The sequence below is a fragment of the Galleria mellonella genome, unplaced genomic scaffold (assembly GCF_026898425.1).
Source record: "Galleria mellonella isolate WM207_F2 unplaced genomic scaffold, CSIRO_AGI_GalMel_v1 utg56, whole genome shotgun sequence".
Classification (NCBI taxonomy): domain Eukaryota; kingdom Metazoa; phylum Arthropoda; class Insecta; order Lepidoptera; family Pyralidae; genus Galleria; species Galleria mellonella.
This window is the reverse complement of record NW_026442117.1, coordinates 1,488,753-1,504,029: the sequence shown is the minus strand read 5'-3', so window position 1 is coordinate 1,504,029 and position 15,277 is coordinate 1,488,753. Positions and strand designations below refer to the sequence as shown.

Sequence of the window (15,277 nt, the reverse complement as noted above, 5' to 3'; positions counted from 1 at the left end):
AAACATATAATAACACCTATTTTTGCTATTGTTTTGTCCTTTTCTTTTATGCTACATTGCCAATTTGCAAGACTATGACAAAACACTCCAATAGTTAAAATAGGTTTGTAAAAGGTTGTATTTTTTATGAATAAGAGAGTAATTGTATGTGCCTATCAACCGACTTCGATAAAAAACATTTACAATCGATAGGTTTTACACAAATGTTAATCCCGTACATGATTTTGAATCGTTTTTTTGCTAAGCAAAATATTAATTTATAAATTCGTGTATAGATAGATAAATAGATAGATACTCTTTATTATTTCCTCCAAAAGGTTACAACAGTAAACTTATTATAAATATAAACAATTACAAGAAATGATCACAGTGAGAAAACAATGGGCGGCCTTATCGCTAAGAGCGATCTCTTCCAGGCAACCTTTGGATGGAGAGGAGTAATTATTTATTTACCTTCCATACCAAACATTACCAACATAAGGTACAGCTAAACATTTTAGTACAATACACTGGTAGACTAAATCTAACTGTTCTTACATTTATAGGCGACCACAGCATGCCTTGTGTTTGACAAACATTAAAACATTAGAATTATAAACAATTATATTATAAAAATATTATAAACCGTGTACAGTATATTGTTAAACCATGCAAACATATCTGTCACATGTCAGACACCCATTTATCACTCAAAACTGGGTAAGGAAGATGATCTTTTTAAAATTTTATCACAACGTAACTGATAAATATTGATAAAACCTTGAACTAAAATCAAGTATGCTGATAAGATTTGTTTATGTAAATACACAATTTGTACGTAAATCAGTCTATGAATTCGCCTGTTTAAATATTTTGAAGGAGAAATCGTTGGTAATAAATAAGGTGACACGTACACGTGCCTTCCTAATTCATTTTACGCGCCAAATGAATACAAAGTTTTCTGGTTGTTTTTTTTTTTATTTTTTTTTTTAATGTTACTATTGTTCATGTTCTATTATTAGGTATTGTTGACTACATATTATTACGCGACTTATACATATTACTTATGTTTTATTAAATATTTACGATTAAAAAAATAATCCTAACCTAAATTTACCAGAGGAAGACTTTGTACAAAAGTCGTTTGCTAGGGCACTTCTGTCCTGAGATATGGCAGTAAATTTACAGGGTACAGAGTATTAACACCTGAGTCCTCAGGGATGGCAACGCATGGAAGGTATCATGGTCGAAACAATACACTCTGTTATATCCATTATACTGCTCATGTCTATAGACGATGGTTATCACTTATCATCAGGTGGGCCGTCAGCTTGTTTGCCATTTTGAGTTGCATAAAAACATACATGATATTTCCAATACTTTTTCAATGAACGGTAATCTTACTCTAGCCGTTATACATAACGTGTATGTAAGTATGTATGTATGTTGTATTGTCATCAATAAATGCCTATGTAAATACCTACCCAACGATTGACACCAATTACTTGTTTACTTTCCATCTTGACGCACACATCTTAAATTTATTTTCCTTGTACCTAGACATCAGAGTCACGATGCAATGACCTAAGGTGAATGATTCAATATATTGACCAATATTTGCATTTTGAACCTATTTAAAATAAGGATAAGGTTTCCAATTTGTTTTTCTCCGTCTTATAATGAAAAATAGATAGATAAATTAGATATAATTAATAGATAATTAAGGTCACCGTAAGGAGAGATCGCTTTTAGCGATACGATCGCCCATTGTTTTCTCACTGTGATCATTTCTTGTAATTGTTTGTATCTATAATAATATTACTATTGTAATGTTTTTTTTATACAACTTAGAATGGCAAACAAGCTGACGGCCCACCTGATGGAAAGTGGTAACCGTCGCCTCTAGACATAAGCAGTAGCATAGGCATAACAGAGTACACTGTTTCGCTCATGTTACTCCCATGTGTTGCCATTCCTGACGACTCAGGTGTTATTCCTCTGTACCCTGTAAATACACGCCATATCCCACCCTTCAAACCGAAACACAGCTATGCAAACACAACTGCTTCACGGTTGAAACACGAATAGGACAGAGGTACCTAAGCAAACGACTTTTGTACAAAGTCTCGCTCTGGTAAATCTTATGGAGGAAATAATAAAGAGTATCTATCTATATAAAAAAACACTCATAAAAATGCGTACACTTAAAACGTTCTACTTATTGAAGTTGGTTATAAAATATTTGTCGTCTCCTTCCCCATTCATTAGTTCACACATGAACATAATCTGTTTACGCATACTCTTCTAGCCTCCGAGAATCGCACGGTCTATTTGTAACATATCCGATGCAAGATGCAATCTCTAAACGTTTCCAATCTCTAAACGTTTCCAATCTCTAACGACACTGCTCAACAATTGTCGAATCGATCGAATACCACGATATTCGATCGATTCAACAATTCTAATCGATATTTATATTATAATTCGTTAATGCAAATTTAATGAGTTTACTGTTGTAGTATGTTTGTTGATTTCGATTATGAATATTAACAAATTTAAATGATAGAAAAAAATATGGCAATCGTAGCAAAAGGGTCGTCGTTGTTTTGATTTAATGAACAAAGTTCTGTGTCGATTTTGATGAAATTTCTATCCAAATCAGTTTACAAATGACGGTGTTTTTTTTTTTATACAACTTAGAATGGCATACAAGCTGACGGCCCACCTGATGGAAAGTGGTAACCGTCGCCTATAGACATGAGCAGTACCATGGACATAACAGAGTATACTGTTTCGCCCATGATACCCCCCACTGCGTTGCCATTCCTGAGGACTCAGGTGTTATTCCTCTGTACCCAGTAAATTCACGCCAAACGCTAATGAGATAACAATTATAAAAAAAAGAATAAAATTGAGGGCCTCTTTTTTTTTTTTTGGAAACTTTCAAAAATAGCTAGTCAGTGTATTAATGTTAAAATAGGTAAACGTTAAAATAGCTTACGATTTAGTTTAATAGTTGATAGATTAATAATTATAGTTACAATAAATATTAACTATTTAATTTTGAATTGCCCCATACTTTTATTGAACATTTTACTGAGACTGTTTCGATAGAGATCGTCATTTTAACTGCGCAGTAATCAATTCAAAATGGAAATCTGCTCAAAATATTACCGTAAATGACAATTCTTAACAGAGTTCTTTATATTAATTTTGTTTATTTTATCGTTGGTTTCAAGATTAACCTCATGGTCAAGGGTAATTAAGTTATAAAGTCCATTTTCTTAAAATCAATAACATATTACGCGATAATGAAACGTCATTGTCAATGAGCATTGTGAAAAAATATAACATTTAAATATTTACTCTATCGTTTTGCTCTGGATTTTATTTTATTTGACTTCAATAAGGAGTTTTTTTTATTTAATTTTATATAAATAATAATTAATCATAACAAGCTGACAGCCCACCTAATGGAAAGTGGTAATCGTCGCCTATATACATGTGCAGTACCATGGACATAACAGAGTATACTGTTTCGTTCATGATACCCTCCATGCGTTGCTATCCCTAAGGAATCAGGTGTTTTTCCTCTGTAACCTGTAAATTCACTGCCATATCCCACCCTTCAAACTAAAACACAGTTGGACAAACACAACTGCTTCACATTTGAAACACGTATTATGTATTATGTATGTATGTGTATATATATATATATATACAAAAAAGCAAAATATATAAAACAAGTAACAGTTTTCTTCCTTCATGCGTGTGCCATAGTAACATAAAATGGTCACAACTCAGTTTATTGTTTTTCCCTCATATTACGTCATATGCTCAATATATATGTTTTTTTTTTTCTATATCTTGGCCAATTCTGAACTTACATATATTAATTTTATTATTTTTTAAACAATAATAAATATACATACATACATACATATCTGTCACGCCTATCTCCCATTAGTGTAGGCAGAAACAATGGAACACCAAATGCTTCGATTCAAACAAACCTCTTTCGCTTCTTCCACATTCATCAATCTATATATAATAAATATATTTTATTGAAAATGTAGCGTCAGTTTTATTTTTTAAAATGTAATTTTAATGTTATAAATACATATAAACTAACACAACTAATAACAATTAAGTATTCATTATGCTTTGTGGTAAACGGTTACCACACCTACCAGAGGTATCATTAGAAAATCTTAAATTCTTGTGGCAAATTTTGAATCCCAATATTTTACAAAGTACCATAACTCAGCTTTAAATCTGAACATATGCTGTTTGGAGCCAAAATTAGACCAATGAAGTATATAGATCATCTCAACTTAACATCTTATCCAAAATATCTAAACATCTTAACCAAGATATCTGTTTTATCCAATCCGCGAGACTCCAATAAATGCCTTATCTAAACCAATAAGAAACTTATCACTAAATTTTTTTTAACTAGGCATGCCTAGAACAAGAAGCCAGAGTAGCGGAACTCCGGTCTTTGGCTGCACGCGTGGCCACCGAAACGGGCTCGAGGGCATTGCAAGCAGACGCAGATGCACTCGCCAGGAGGATGCAGCTGGTAGCTGGGGCTGTCCAAGTGTTGGCGGACCTCGGAGAAGCCAGGCAACTAGCAAGGGCTAAAGCACTACAGGCCAAGGAGAAATTATGCGATATGAGAAATGTGAGTTGTAATAAAATTATTGTATATATAGATTATTTTTATACTTAGAATAACAAACAAACAGTCGACTCTCCTGAATGAATGTGGTAACTAATCGTCGCCTAAGGGCATAAAGAACACTATGGATATTACAAAATAGATTGTGATGCTTTTAATATACCTCACCAATAAACATTACGTTACCATTCCTAAAGCTATTCTGGCTTCGAGGCCTATAATCGCACCATGTACCACTCTTCAAACCAAAACACAGCCATGCAAACACAGCTATTTCACAAAACAAATATAGATGGAACAGAGATCGAGAAGCAAACAACTTTTGTACACAGTTTCTTTGGCCGATGTTCCTAAAAATTGGCTTCTACTTGGAAGTACAGACCGTTCAATATGACAGTACATACTGCATATTTCAAAATTAAATTTTTGCATTCATATATAAGCCATATTTTGTATTACATGCTCGCTGGGAAGTTACTATAAACCAGTGCACGTATATGTGGAAAGGAATCAACAATCATTATCATAACAATGAGGTTAACGGTCTGATATTTATTGATTGTCCTCCAGTCACCTCTCATCGGGAGCGACACACTTACGATTACATCCGTTGCATAAATTTTACTATCATTTGCAAAACGCTCAATACTTCTTCATAGAATGTAACTGTCTCGTTTGTTTGTTGAACTTCGTATATTATATTATTAAAATGGTAAAATTATAATTATCACATCATTTCAGGACTTGGCTCCATTACACGAAGATGGTGAAATCGTCGAAGACAAATTAATAGCTCTTCGAGAGAACTTAATTGCTCTGGGAAAGAGTGAGGCAGACATCGCGCCGGGCAAGGAAGAGTTACCTGAGATTGACCGCGACATATCTGATGAACACTCCATTGTTAGGATATTAGAATTATGGCAAGCTATGTTCAGAGATACTTTCCTTCACTACCATCGACTTTCAACCGCACTTGTCCGTTCAGGAGATGCTGCAACGGCTCTTAAACTGTGGAACGAATATTTAATAGACTTACAATCATTCTTATCTGGGTCTGTTCCAGCAGATTACGAAAATTTGACTGAACATCGGCGTTTATGTAGAGTACACAAAAACCTACTGACGTCACAAAGGTCTGTTCTCATGAACGAAAATAAGGATCTAAAGAATAAGGAACTAGTGGACAAGTTTGACATAATGACTAACCTGCACAATGAAACCTTGGCGAGAATAGTCGAAAGGCACGATGTGGTCTGCTCTAGAATAGCTGCATGGGATGACTACAGAGAACTCAATACTGAATTGTTGCGATGGCTTAAAGAGATGGAACGAGAAAAAGAGAAACTTCAGCTCAGATACGTCCACATAAAGACAATAAATAAAACATTAAGTAAAATACAGAATCTCAATGACAAAGTACCTGAAGGAAGGAAACAATCAGAAAAACTGCTAACATATCTCAAGAAAGTGCTCGAATTCACTGAAGAAGCGTATGGAGCATCGGTAAGAATCGAATACGCTGGTATAGTAAAGAGAATCGATAATTTGCAAGCTAGTCTTGACACATGGCGAGACTTTTTAACTCGAATACTTGGTCTAATCGGTGAATATGAATCTTTAACAAGTGACCTCCTTAAACTGTTCTCAAAAACACAAGACGAAATTAATTCATACTCTGATGACGAACGGCTATCACGACCGCAATTGAAAAAGGCTGTAAACAAATACACGGATTTGAAGACAAAGATCGAAAAGACTGAAACACAAATAGAAGCACTAAGTGTGATTCAAGAACAACTCAAAGAATGTCTAAGTCCTCAAGATATTCGCATTGTTAACCAAAGAATATGGCAACTGCGACAACAACGAGCGGATTTGGAACATCAACTATCTATTATCATTCACCGATTACAAGAACGTTTAGAAGTATACACAATATTTGATTCACGTTTATTACGATTTACTGAATGGATAACATCACTAGAGTCACGACTTGAAACGTCCAATCAAAACACTGAGAGGGGAGCTCTTGATCCCCATGACTTAATTAGAAGAATAAGCTCAGATATTCAAGCGGAGACAACATTAAAAGAACGCGAATTTGAGTGGCTTGTTGAAACTGGTACTATTCTTGTAGACCTTTCTAAAAAAGATGAGAAATCATACAGCAAAAATACATCTAAACAGCTTAAAGATGTACAAGAACGCTGGCAGAAACTACAAGATACGGGACGAAGTAGAATTGCAAAGATCAATGAGTTACTTGACACAATATCAAAACTTGAAGAACGGCTTACAGAAATCCGACTAAAATTACATACTATTGAATCAAAATTATCTGCACAAGTAATTCTAGAACAATTCACATCCAAAGCAGTAGATGAAAAGTTTAGAGACCGTGATGAGATTCAAAAAAGTATAGAAAACGAAAGTGAAGATGTAGGACAAGCGCTCAATCACTGCGAATTAATTTTCAATGACCCTGATATTGTTAAAGGAAACTTTGATTTAAGAAATTTACGCACCGGAGTAGATATTATAGAAAAGAAATGGAAAAACATTTGTGACATGTCGGAACATCGCAAGAATGCTCTTAAAGAAATTCGCAAATCTGCTGAATTATCTAATTCATTATTACCCAAAGTAGAAAAGAAACTAGATTCTATCGAAAAAAGAGTTGAAAAAATTGAAAGTAGAAAACAACGCGGTGATCCTGATGATGAAAGTGTAGCAAAATCAGTAATCAAAGACTTGGATGCTTTAGAAAAGGATATTAAACGACTTGAAGATGCTTATAGCAGAGTAGCATCTTCAAGAGGAATAGAGCTTCGCGGTGAAGGGGCAGACGACGTCGCAAGATTACGTGCTGCAATTCGACGTTGGCAACAATTAAGAGTACGAGTGGACGCAGCAGGTGCTGATGTTCACAGACAATTCGTCGCTGCACACGGCAAAGCAGTAGTTGCATTGGCTGAAGCCGATGTGAGACTGACAAGGGCTTTACATCTCGCACCAACACCACTCGATAAAGGATCTACTCTTAAAGAATTAGAAGTAAGTAGTTTAAAAAAAATAGTTTATGTTTAATTGCTACAAAATATGTATTCTAATATGATTTAATATATTAATAGGGTGTTGAACAAGACCTCAAAGAGTGCGAAACGTTCGTGGATGATGCTAATCGTTTGTCAACATCAGTATCTTCAGTGTCAGGCGTCCCAGATATGGTGGCAGAATATCGCGCGCTTTATGCAGACGTTAGGACTCGTCTTGATGTCGCTCGAGCAGAAGTGGTAGGAGACGTCGATACTGCAGTTCAGGTATGGATAAATTTATTACATTATATTTACATATATTGTTACTAAATGTTACCTGAGGTTTTTATCACAACTATTTTATAGGTGGACACTCTCAAATGGGATGCTGCTCTTCAGGTAGATACATTAACATCCAAAGAAACTTACCGAGTTGAACTCGCTTCCGCTGTTAAAGAAACATCAGAATCACTAGAAGCACTTCGAACAGCCCTGCTACAACAACCTATAGAGAACGCAAGTAGTGACCAACTAGCAACAGCTGCTAAAGAAATCGCCAAAGCTGGCGCAAAACCTGGACAAACTTTGGAACTTGCTAAACATTTATCAGAACTTCTCCTAACTGAATGTGATGCTACAGAAGATGAAGCTATGCTAAAGGAAGTGGAATCTCTGTCTCTGAGATATGAAGATCTGTTAGCTCAAGCGAAAAAACGCGAGTTGCAGATCAACAACCTAAGGTTAGTTACAAAATATGTATTACGGAATTCAATTTCCAAGGTTCTTTTCTGACCAATGATAATTGATTTGATGCAACTGAGAGCCTTTGTTCCTTCTTTAGTGTTGTTGTTACAATTAATAGCCCATAACCTTTGTATTTCGATGTGAAACGATATAATATCATTGGTTTGAATAACCCGTTAAATGTTTTATGGTAGCACTAGCACTGATTGCATTTTGGTGAAGGGCTTGTTAAAGCTGTTATGAACAGTGCATTAATAGAACAGGTCAAGATAGTGTAAATATCTAATACAGTTTCTTAAATGAATGATGATTTAAAAATAAACCTAAAAAATATTAAAACACCTACAATGTTTTTTTTTCTACTATATTGAGATAAAAATATAATACTTATTATCCATGTATCTTAATTTCTTAATCCTTGAAGCACTTGACTGTTTGTTTGTTCTTTAAATCTATCAACACTGACATATTCCACACACCACGTTTGACTTTACAGTATTTACCAAACTTTTCTTTATGTGATAGCAAAAAAGGGCTAAAATAATGCATCTACAGAAAAACAACTGGAGTGTTAACAGCTTCCTAACCTGGCATGCTCTAAACACTTGCGTTTTCTGGTCCTCTAGGTTGCCCCACTCCGCATCATACGCGCTCACGTGCGAACAGTGAGTACATGCTTCCTAATTATATTAATTGGCGTTACTCCGCTATTAGTATTACAATGATCCAATTTTATTATTGCGATCTATTAAAGCTTGGGACTTTATAAATTCGTTTATCTGCGCAATTTGCACAAAATAATATATTTGCATATTAATTTGTGCAAATTAGTATAAAGCGTAATAAAAACATTGTAAGAGCGGATGAGCGATGTCTTCGCATGATATGTTGTGTAGTTAGTGCACTATTACACTTTATTTGTAATTTTTATTTTCTTATTACATGTTATTTGCACAGCATTTTGTAATTATAGTAAGCTTAATACATATATTTATTTAATTAAGCATTTAATTTAAACTTTCAACTTAGTAGTTCAAATGAAATATATTAAATTCTTTCAATTAATATTAGTCTTTCAAACGAGATTGCTCTACTGTAGGATTTTTATCACTATAATATTAGACGCTTCAAACTATAAAATTTGCACTTATTGATTTTTTTATTTTACTACCCACATCACGCCATTTCTAACTCTAGCACCTAAATATACAGGAATCGTTCTAGAAATTTTACATGAAGCCACAGTTCATTGGTTGTCTCAAATAATTTCAGGCTAACCAATTTTTTGAATGTTTGTTTATTACGTATTTAAAAAAAAAAGATTTTCAAATGAACTTACAGTTTGTGGTGTTTTATCAAAATTCATTAAAATTTACCAAATACATTCAGTGTGACATATCACAACTAATACTAAATTGGCTATCTCGTTTGGAATACTAATCTATCTATCTAATCGCCTAATTTAAATGACTTATGCGTAACTACTTGCTCTAACAGCGAGAGCGGTCGACTCACATGCCCACTCTGCTCTGAACGTAACTGGAAACAATTGGACAACGATCTTTGGAGATTGGAACAATGGTTGCAATACGCCGAAGCGACAGAAGCAGCCAGAACTGATCCTCCCGAACAGTACGATGCTTTGGAAGATGCTATTCAGGTAAAAAATTACTTTAATTTATTATAAAGCAAAATATATTTTGTTTTACATTTGTTACATAGACCGTATGCTAGTCTGATATTACGGTACCCTGTTCTAAATCTAATTCACGAAGACAGCTGCTATCTAGATGAAGACTGTCTAAGTTATTTTGACTCCTGTTCAACCCAATTAAAAAGGAGAATGCTCTCAACTGGAACGTATTTTATTTTTTGTGTATATATACGCGGTATTTCTCTTAACATTATTTTTTTATCGAAGGAGTTCTTATCGTATTAGATTTCTATTAATTGTCAAGACGTATGTCAACTTTTTGGGTGAACAAAATTTTAAACTACTGGAATGTCGACCTGCAGGACCACCGCGAGTTCCTATTAGACCTGGACTCGCACAAGTCGATAGTGGTGTCGCTGAATGTGGTGGGCAGCCACGTGGCGGCGCACGCGCGCGACGCAGCGGACGCGGAGCGCGTGCGCGCGCGGCTCGGCGCCGCCAACGCGCGCTGGGACCGCGCCTGCGCACGCGCCGCCACCGCGCAACACGCGCTGCAGCGCGCGCTCGTGCACAACCAGCAGTTCCACGACATCGGTGAATGAGAGCCACTTTATTAATAATATATTCACTACAAACATACGATGTTCTTACTTCTTCGTTTTGTTTCAGTAGATTGAAAAAGATTATACTTGTATCTAATAGATTCTACAATTTAATTTCTTATTCAATAATTTAAGAATAGAAATAGGATAATCTAGACAATACTTAAGTATGGATACCGACAAAAGACTTGATTTTTAATATTTACTAGCAGCACGCCCCAACTTCACACAAGATCTTTACACAAAATATAAAATAACCTATTTTACACCGAGGAGATGTATCTTTCGGTAAAATTGGTTGCGTAGTTTTTAAGTTAAATCGTAACAAACAAAAAATCAATCATCTTTCCTCGTTATACAAAATATTAATTTATATTGATACACTACCTAAACTTTCGGACCCCCCTCCCCCGGTTCGGACGCAAGGTGCGGGGTTACGGAGCGCCCGCATGGCCCGGTCGGATTACGACGACACTTTTTTTTATTTGTTTATATCTCCTAAGGTATTAATTTAATTTGTATTTATAATTCCGTAGTGGTGGAGCTGGTGGCGCAGCTGGCGGAGGCGGAGCGCGGCGTGCGCGCGCGCGAGCCGCTGCGGCTGGCGCGGCCGGCCGACGAGCTGCAGCACGACTTCCGCCGCTTCAGCGAGCTGCGCGACGAGCTGGCGCGCGCCGAGCCGCGCGTGCTCGCGCTGCACGACGCCGCGCAGCTGCTGCGCGCCGGCGACGCGCCCGCGCACGCCGACGACATCTGCCGCCGGTGACTACTCGCCTTCATACGCACGCACACACACACACACACATATACTCGCTCAGCTATAAGTCTTGTGATTAGATTACCGTGCGTTTTTAAAGCATTTTCTTCCACGCACAACCACTCTTTCAAATCAACATCCAGCCGCAATATTTGCGATCTGATACGATATCATAACCTTCAAGAAAAGAACATATTCGTTTTTAAAAGGCCGGCAGCACACCTGCAATGCCTTTGGTTTTATAGGTGATCATGGGCGGCGATAGTCACTTACCATCAAGTGTGCCGCATGCTAATTTGCCCCCTGTGTTATAAAAAAAGACTGATAGATAGACATCTTTGTTCCAACTTAAACTAGATGATGATTCAGGCCTTATTTTTCTTATATTGATGAAATATATTTATATTGATTTTTCTTTTATAATATTTATATTTCTATTTAAATTAGACGGTTTTAACAATTATTTCTTAATAAAGAAAAACACCACTTAAATATCATTATTCGAATTATAATGTTAAGTGACAATAATTAATATAATAGATTCCAATACATTATTTAGATAAATTAAAAAATAAATCCAATCAATATTAATGTAGTTTACGTTAATTATTTAAAAATTATAATTTCAATGTAAATTACACATTAAACCAATACATATATACGAATTTTCATCCTAGAAATAAGAAATTTAATATAATTTTATATTCGTTCTAGTCTCGGCGAATTGAGACTACGACTTCAATCCCTGCGCAAGCTGTCAGGTGTTTACGCGCTGAAACTGGGCGCGGCGCTCGCGCGGCAACCGCGCGGCTCAGCGCGACCGTCAGCGCTGGCTGCCGTCGCCGCCGCCGCCGCACCGCAGGTATGGACGGACCCTTATTCACTCACCTTACTACCATAGATTAAATAAAATCTATTACTTCCGATGCGATCACCGCCCCATAAAACACAATCCAACACTAAGAACAAGAATCTTAGTCGACACTCTACCCCACACAAGTGATAGAAAGATTTGCGTAAACTCATATTTGCGCAAATGATGCATATTTTTTCCTTTGCACAAATGTTAGTTCTGTAATTGTAACTTACAGATTCACTCAAATACCTACTTATGTAATATTTTAGCAACTTTTTTAGATTTTATGATATCAAATTAAATATTAGGTCATAACAAGGTCACGACGATAATTAACGAACTACTCTGACTACCCCCATCATGTTTATTTTTAAATTTCTTTCTATTAATTATATAATTATTATTTAATTTACCTACTCGTAATTCAGAATAGGACCCAATTACTGTATTTTATTTAAATGCGTTTAAAATAGGTCTTTGTTCAAACCAATTGTCTGAATCGTGATACATCATATCAGCCTTTAACTGTCCACTGCTGAACATAAGCCTCCCCTTTGGGGGGTTTTGCCAGTAGTTGCCACGCTTGGCAGGCGGATTGGCAACCGCAGTTAGGCTTTAGAGATGTTTTAAGAGGAACGCTGCTGCCCATTCCTCGCCTACCCTTAGTCGTCTCTTACGACACCCACAGGAAAGGAAGGGGTGGCCTATTCTATGCCGGGATCACATGGCCTGATCGTGATTTAGTATAATTCTAGTCGTTGGTTTAATATTTGTGACACTGTATGAGTACTATGTAATTTCTAAGTTGCAGTATCATCCACTGCTTCCCTATCACAGAGCACAGATAAACAGAGATCACCGAGCAAGCTTTGTCGAATTTATTTAGCAGTACTAGTGAAATATTATGTACCTGTCATCCCAATAACATAATAAACTTGATAATTTATTAATAATTATTTTAGTTGTGCCCTTATTGTGTGTCGAAATGCAAACGTTACTTTCGTTCTGGTAAAGCTGGCGCCTGACCTATATCTATTGAATGTAATGTAACATTTAATGTAAAGTAATCGAACTGAGCTGAGTGGGTTTAATCAAAATAAATAGTCGTGAATAGTGAAACGATAAATTACATACTTATTGTAAATGTTAATATTTATTTAAATTAAACGAGATAATTAAGGGAAAACTTTTTGTATACAATATTTTTTACTTTCATGGCTTTTTGTATATATAGACTTTGTACACCATAGTGTAAGTGTTAAATCGCTGAATAACATTATTTATTGAAAAATACATTTTCTTAGAGTCAAATCTATCTTGACATGTTACTATGTTAGTATATTTTATACTAATAACTTGAGATAGTCCAAGACTGGGACAACATAGGCTATAAATAGTGATAAAAAAATTAATTACAATCAATATATTTACTAAGAGATGTCAGTTTTGTTAAGATAATAACCAAGCCAAAAAAAGTATTGTAGTGAAAAAAACGCGTAGCACGCTCAATGTGAACGTTACATTACGTTAAAATATTAGGTCAGTCGTCACCTTTAGGTGAATGTTTGCACATCGACCATAGAGACCCATAATACCACTGTAGTCGCTTCGCACCGTATTTTGACGTATCTTTGTCCTCTCGTAGCTATTGGAGGAGGAAGAGGAACAGATATCCACTTCGAGCCTGCCGCCCCTCGACGAGAATGAGTGAGTATACACGCTTGTTATTAGGAAACCAATTTACAGTATCGATACCGTTGGACAACACTAGTGTTATGAATGAATGATTGAAAATTTATTTCAATTATTTACAACAATTACATATACTTAGATTGCAAATAATGACAACATTTTTTTGTTTTTTTATGGGTGAAAATGGAATGGTAACCCCGCCTGCCCTAACAGGATACGCTGGCGGGGCACCAGTGAAGGGTGATAGATGAGAATGAAAACAGGCCAGTTAGCCCATCATGATGAATTCATCAGGAATTAACTATGATAGTTTCCAGGGAGAACCGCGAGGAGGTCGACCTGGTTGGGTATATTGCTAGCAATGGGATTCTCAGTCTCCATTACTGACAATCCCTTTCCCCCCAATAATGACAACATTAAAAAAAAAATACATAAAAAAAAATACATTTATATATAAAGAGTAGTTGAAATCAGAGTTATAGAAATGTAAATTCAGCTTAAAGTTCCTGCAGAAGCAGAAACGCTGGTTTTCAATTAGCACCTTGTATTAGACGATTTATATTATATACTAGTTTATGCCCGCGGCTTCGCTCACGTGTGGTATTCAATTTCATGCTTAAAATTATATGTGTACAACTTCTAAACTGACGAAATTCCATACAAATTTTTTAAACCCTATTTTACCCCTTTAGGGGTTGAATATTCAAAGTTCTCTTATTGTTCACCTACGCTGTACAATGAACCTATCTGCAAAATTTCAAAATTCTAGATTCAGAGGCTATACATAGGCCGCCTTACTGTATAAGTACAGTAAGGCGGTCTTATTGCAGTAGTTAATGGGAATAGAGTATATAATTTTGTGAAAAATAATATATATATATATATATATATATATATATATATATATATATATATATATATATATATATATATAACAACGGTATAACGGAAAATCTGTAAATTGGTCTTTATGTAGTCGTAGTTTGGCCGCCTAACACCTCTTCTTTTGCATAACATCAAAATAGTGGTTGTTAAATAAAAATTTATTTATTTATATAAATTTATTTCAACTGCCTAATATTTTTTAATATCTATTTTTCGTTTTCAATTAATTTTATTTATAATCTTATAATGTCTACGAAAATATTCTATCCTTTTTTATCTTGTTCTGTCTCTGTCGATTACGTCTACATTTTTTAGATCTTGCGTGTATCGTGTCGAAAATATTAATTTATTTATTCAAAATACATGTACGCTATTGCACCCGTAAGATGGAA

General features: G+C 35.4%; 1 protein-coding gene across 7 annotated transcripts in view; it reads left to right on the top strand.

Moving 5' to 3' along the window:
* The window catches only part of LOC113512474 (muscle-specific protein 300 kDa), a 232,148-nt gene that overhangs the window by 215,857 nt on the left and 1,014 nt on the right, over nt 1-15,277 (top strand). For 6 of the 7 annotated variants that reach the window (XM_052899082.1, XM_052899079.1, XM_052899081.1 and 3 more), the window contains 10 exons: nt 4,439-4,663; nt 5,402-7,714; nt 7,792-7,980; nt 8,062-8,435; nt 9,066-9,104; nt 9,937-10,099; nt 10,456-10,687; nt 11,232-11,457; nt 12,167-12,314; nt 13,954-14,015. In XM_052899082.1, the coding sequence (XP_052755042.1) occupies nt 4,439-4,663; nt 5,402-7,714; nt 7,792-7,980; nt 8,062-8,435; nt 9,066-9,104; nt 9,937-10,099; nt 10,456-10,687; nt 11,232-11,457; nt 12,167-12,314; nt 13,954-14,015 (3,971 nt within the window). The remainder of the gene's footprint in view (nt 1-4,438; nt 4,664-5,401; nt 7,715-7,791; nt 7,981-8,061; nt 8,436-9,065; nt 9,105-9,936; nt 10,100-10,455; nt 10,688-11,231; nt 11,458-12,166; nt 12,315-13,953; nt 14,016-15,277) is intronic. The other variant, XM_052899078.1, reaches the window with a different exon arrangement.